At 38.1% G+C, this 5879-nt stretch overlaps 1 protein-coding gene across 1 annotated transcript in view; it reads left to right on the forward strand.

Annotated features, from left to right (window-relative positions):
- LOC107704698 (neurobeachin-like) overlaps positions 1–5879 on the forward strand; it is a 282564-nt gene that overhangs the window by 116179 nt on the left and 160506 nt on the right. Inside the window, exons 19-23 of the mRNA XM_016507685.1 lie at positions 655–736; positions 982–1105; positions 2840–3032; positions 3605–4561; positions 4643–4649. Of these exons, the coding sequence (XP_016363171.1) occupies positions 655–736; positions 982–1105; positions 2840–3032; positions 3605–4561; positions 4643–4649 (1363 nt within the window). The remainder of the gene's footprint in view (positions 1–654; positions 737–981; positions 1106–2839; positions 3033–3604; positions 4562–4642; positions 4650–5879) is intronic.

Below are 5879 nucleotides of genomic sequence, written 5' to 3' on the forward strand. Positions count from 1 at the left end.
CATTTTGTGTCCTTAATGTTATTTAATGTTATTATATTATATACACTAATGGTAAAAAATTAAATAGGTTCGCCAAGGCTGCATTTATTTAATACAGTAAAGAGTAATATTGTCAAATATTATTGTAATTTAAAATAACTGGTTTCTATTTTAATATATTGTGAGATCTAATTTAGTCGTGTGATGGCAAAGCTGAATTTTCAGCAGGCATTACTCCAGTCTTCAGTGTCACATGAAACATTTGTGCTGCTTAATATTTTTGTGGGAACCGTGATGCATTTTCTAATGATTCTTTGATGAATAGAAAGTTAGAAAAAAAAACTGAAATGTTTTGTAACATTAAATATCTTAACTTGGTTGTTTCTTTCATTTTTGTAGCATGTTAAAAAATAGCACCACAGCATGCTGTTTCTAGCTAGTAGTTAACCGCTAAGAGTCAGTTTAGTTAGTTTTTACATGTCTAACTTTTGACTGTTTACTCAGTTCCATTACACAAAATATTTGAGTAGAGTTTGCAGATTTTAAGCCTTCTTAATAACTGATGCTTAATCTATTCCTGCAATGTTTCAAATTACTTAAATTGCATGATGATTTATACCGTATATACCTGTTTCGCTTCATTTATGAGTCTCATCTGATCCGTTTCCTGTCTAGATTTTGACAGAGCAGGTTTGCACGCAGGTCGTCCACAAGCCACATGCTGAGCCCGACTCTACTGTGAAGATCCAGAACCCAAGTAATTCTTTCTGTCAGCTCATTTATTCTTTTTGTGGCCTGGTGCTAATACACTTACTGTCATCTGTGGAAGTTAAAAGTTTAGTAGCGAATGATTAAACATTTTCTTCTGCACATAGACTTCAGCCAGGGATGCCCGTTTCATTTGTGTCAGTTAGTGAGACCGCATGCTCATTGGTCCGCATCTGTGCCAATCAGACAGAACTCTGAGTGATTAATGCTTGTTCTTCCATTCGTTGTTCTCAGTGATTCTTAAGGTGGTGGCCACACTGTTGAAGACCTCCACACCCAGTGCAGACCTGATGGAGGTGCGGCGTCTCTTCCTGTCTGACATGATCAAACTCTTCAGTAACAGCCGTGAGAACAGACGGTGAGGGTCTCTTCCTTTCTCACCCTTTCCCCCATGACAGCAATTAACCGCCTTGTGAACGGACCCGAAAAGAGAGTGGAAAAAAGAGTGACGTTCTCCCTTGTTGTTGTGTTTAATGGGCACCCCCGTGACGTTTAATAATCCAGTGTTTCTCTCACAGCAGATGTTTCACATGTGACACATTCGAGTCCACACCAATTTCGCTGCTGCCCTATGGCTGTTGGTTTTCCTTTTCTTCTCTCCAAAGCCGTATGCAACGTGCTCCTCTGTGCCGTCACAAGTCTGGCAGTCAATCAGCCACCCAGTGTGTGCTGAAATCTCAATTGGCTGTTATTATTACGTTTCATCATCTCCATCATTGAGTTCTACAGTGAGCCACTCAGAACTGAAAGGAAGAAGCTTTTTAGACTAGATGAAGTCATTATGTTTCCAAAGTGCTTTTCTGAAACATCTGTAAACAGTAGATGGTAACTAGAGCAGACATTTATCTTCTCTATTAATGGAATAGTTCATCTGAAATAAAAATTGTCATTATTTACTCATCCTTGTGTCGTTCCGAGCGGCTTTTTTCTTCTGTGAAATGCTAAAGAAATTATTATAAAGACTGCGCTGCACACTGTTCTCCATGCAATTACAGTGAATAAGGAACAAGGTTTTCAAGCTTCAAAAAGGATGCAGAAGCACCATAAAAGTGTTTCACACAACTCTTCTGAAGCCATACAATAGATTTGTGTGAGGAAATTCTCCACGTTGTTTTCCATTCTTCCAATCTTCCCTTTCATTTAGTTAATTCTGTGAAAGATCATTGAGTCAAGAATCAGAATTAGTCCAATTCTTGAACAAATCTAAAGCATTTTAAACCTAAATAGACTGTTGAAACCACTGGTGCCAACAGTTACTATGATCTGCTTATGATGCTTTTAGGAAGTGCAGCTCAGATCAGTTTTGTGAACTAGTTCAGTCATATTTGATTTAAGAAGAGTTGGTACTTTGCTCATGAACTGATCAAGGAGAACTAGTGCAGATGTCAAGCTTTACTGTAGATAACAAATTCAGTTTTGGTTTATTCCTCACACAGATTGATTGTGTGACTTTGAAAGACTTTGAATATAATGCAGAATTAGTTTGGACCACTTTTATTGGAGTCCTTTTTGTAAAGTCCCTTGGAAGCCTTGAAGTCCCCATTAATTTTCGTTGTAAAGCGACCAATTCAATTCTTCAAAAATGTTCCTTTGGTGTTCCACTGAATAAGGAAAGTTGGGTTAGTAAAATATGACGTTTTTTCATTTCAGGGTGAACTAATCCTGTAACGATGGTTTACACTGTAGCTTTACCGCTTGCTAGCCGGTAGGGATGCGTTCGAAATTAAATCATCCTTACTCCAATCTTACAACCTGGAGTGTTTCAGCTAAAGGAACAAGTTTAATTCATTCTGCCTCAGTCAAAGGTCCATTTATTATGCCACAATGCACTGAGAAAAAAATGACAGTGAATAACACAAAGTGCTTCAGGTGTTATTCAAATAGCTGCCAGTCATTCTTAGCGTTACCTCGCAGATCTGAAGTTTAATGGAGGTTGGGGCTGAAATTGCTTTGTGTTACTTGTCGGTTTGTGAATTAGGTTCCAACTTTGAGTGTCGTTTGAGGGTGTTAAAAAAGATGTGTGTGGAGGAGAGGGAGGATTTAACACGAGTGACTGCCGCAAGCTTAATCCATCTCATTTTCTGTGTGACAGGTGTCTGCTGCAGTGTTCCGTTTGGCAGGATTGGATGTTCTCTCTCGGCTACATTAACCCTAAGAACTCAGAGGAGCAGAAGATCACTGAGATGGTTTACAACATCTTCCGGATTCTTCTCTACCACGCCATCAAGCACGAGTGGGGCGGCTGGCGTGTGTGGGTGGACACACTGTCCATAGCCCACTCCAAAGTAAATAAACAGTTTTCATCAGCTGAACAACAGTATAGTGGTAGAACTTGTGAGCTTTTCCATTGGCCAGTACTGATGTGGATATCTAGAAAGCAGGGATGGGTGATATAATCCAGATGAACAATACAGTGGGCTCCAAATGTGTGAGAATTTCATTTGGAATACAATTCAAATGTTAATGTAAGGAAGCAGAAATTAAATGAATGGAAAATTATATTTAAATTCATATATCTTTACATTTAAAAAAGCAACATTAGTCAAGGCAGATTTATAGATGGATTGATTGGATAGATAGATAGATAGACAGACAGACAGTTAGACAGACAGACGGACGGACGGATAGATAGATAGATAGATAGATAGATAGATAGATAGATAGATAGATAGATAGATAGATAGATAGACTCAAATGGATGGATTTTTCAAATAAATATGTATTTTTTTAGTATCTCATTTGTTTTGTGTCATCATAACCAGACCTGTGTAACTTTTTAAAAAAAAATTTCACTTTAAACTTTTCAGGAAGTTTGCATTTAAGAAGTCTAAACTTGTCACAACTCTTTGTTTGGCAGGTGACATATGAAGCTCACAAGGAATATTTAGCTAAAATGTATGAGGAATACCAGCGACAGGAAGAGGAGAACATTAAGAAAGGGAAGAAGGGGCTTGTCAGCACCATTTCAGGGCTTTCTGCCCAGGCTTCGGCCATTAAAGGCACTCTGGAGCTGGACCCGGATTCCCAAACTCAGACTCCTGAGAGTGAAGCGGATGAACCAGAAACGACTGAATCGGGACGGAACCTCTTGTCTGAAACTAAATGTTTGGATGAGGAGAACCCAGCATCAGGTGTCCATGTGGAAGTTCATGACCTGCTTGTAGATATCAAAGCTGAGAAGGTTGAGGCCACAGAGGTCAAGATGGACGACATGGACCTCCTGCCTGTCACTGAAAATGGAGGCTTGGTGGAAGTGGACTCTCTTCTGGATAACGTCTACTCAGCTGCAGTGGAGAAGCTAAACAGCAGTGTAAACAGTGTTCTGGTACCCAAAGCCACCATAGAAGACAAAAGCTCAGGTCCTCTCATCACACTGGCTGACGAAAAAGATGCCATTCCCAGCAGCAACACCTTCCTCTTTGGCACGATGGCGACCAGCTCGGGAGAAAACCTCCTTCCTGAAATGGGACCATCTGAACCTCTTCCGCTCTCAGGAGTGGAACCTCAGGTCCATACCAGCTCTAGTGCAGACCTTGGGCTTTTGGCTCTCATGGCGAAGAGCTCGAAAGAGTTGGACACTAACCCAACAGCTTTGGAGGATGACAGCTTTAAGATGAGTGGTTTTAGCGTCTCTGAAGGGGAAAGCCTGTCTAAATGCCCAGGGCAGATAGAGACGTTGGCAGTAGATCTGGAGCCAGGGGTTTCTGGGGTAAAGAGCACTGCAGATGTTACCAGCACCACATCAGACACAGAGAAATCAGATGATGGCAAAGATAAAGAGGTGAAGAAGATTCTGACTACTGCTACAACACAGGTAACTATGTTGGCAATCTGTACTAGTCTGGGGTCAGTACATTAAAATTAACAAGTTAACTCTTGCAATTAATTTTTCCAGTTTAATGGTGTTAAAAATATGTAACGCAGTTAACGAAGGGGCGGAGATAGGGTTGGCCACCCTACTAACAACAGCTGCTTCTTGACAAGAATTGCGTTTATTTAGAAGTGGAACGTCTTTACGACCACATCAAACAGGACACTTTTCAGATGCACTCTCAGATGCACATACGTTGTGCTCGTAGTGCCTGCTCTTCATTTACATGGAAAAATACGCCGGCGTGCACTGTGGCCTGTATCATTTCATATTAAAATTCAAATGAAACTACGAGCATGTGTGTCAGAGTTGCGTCACGTTCAGCAGAGGCAGCTCTTAAAGTAATAGCAGCCAAATAACCTAATAATCCTGCTGTGATGTCTGTTAATAAAATAAAAAATAAAAAAAAAATAGAAAATCAGTAACTTTTGTAGCTTTAAGGATTCATCTATATTTCATTTAAAATTTAGTGCTTAATAACTTTATTCAATTTCTGTATATTTCCTACTTGCTGAAGGGCACAGGTAAATATGACATTTATTATAATGGGTTTATGTGAAGATTGTTTTAAGTTCACTTAAATTGGAAGTTATTTTATATAACAAGTCTTAATAAATGTTAAAATTGATAGCTCTCAATTATACTGTACTGTTGAATGGCTATATCCAATGGTTAAATATTTGTTTAAATTTCCTAGAGACATCAGTAGTATTGGTATCACACCTTCAGTCATTAAAAAAAGATGCCACTAAACAATATTAATAATATACTGTCTTCATGTTGTTTCTACATTCATTTGAAGATTAAATGTGAAATTATTGCGATATAAAAATACTATATTTAAAAACTTTAATGTTAGGCGGGATTAATCATGATTAATCTCGATTAATTTAAGAAAAAATGTGATTGATTAAATGATTAATTAGTTAATTTTTTTTATAGATTGACAGCACTATTATTTATCTATCCTGTAAAAATAAATGCTGTTCTTTTAAACTTTCTATTTATCAAAGCATCCTGAAAATATGTATCAGTTTTCCACAATATTGTTAAACCGCACAATTGTTTTCAACATTGATAATAATAAGAATGTTTCTTGAGCAACAAATCAGCACCTTAGAATGATTTTTGAAGGATCATGTGACACTGAAGACTGGAGTAATGGCTGCTGAAAATTCAGCTTTTCTTCATAGGAATAAATTACATTTTAAAATATATTAAAATGGAAAACAGTTATTTTAAATTGTTATAATATTTTACG

Source organism: Sinocyclocheilus anshuiensis, unplaced genomic scaffold (genome assembly GCF_001515605.1).
Source record: "Sinocyclocheilus anshuiensis isolate Anshui unplaced genomic scaffold, SAMN03320099.WGS_v1.1 scaffold758, whole genome shotgun sequence".
Taxonomy (NCBI): Eukaryota; Metazoa; Chordata; class Actinopteri; order Cypriniformes; family Cyprinidae; genus Sinocyclocheilus; species Sinocyclocheilus anshuiensis.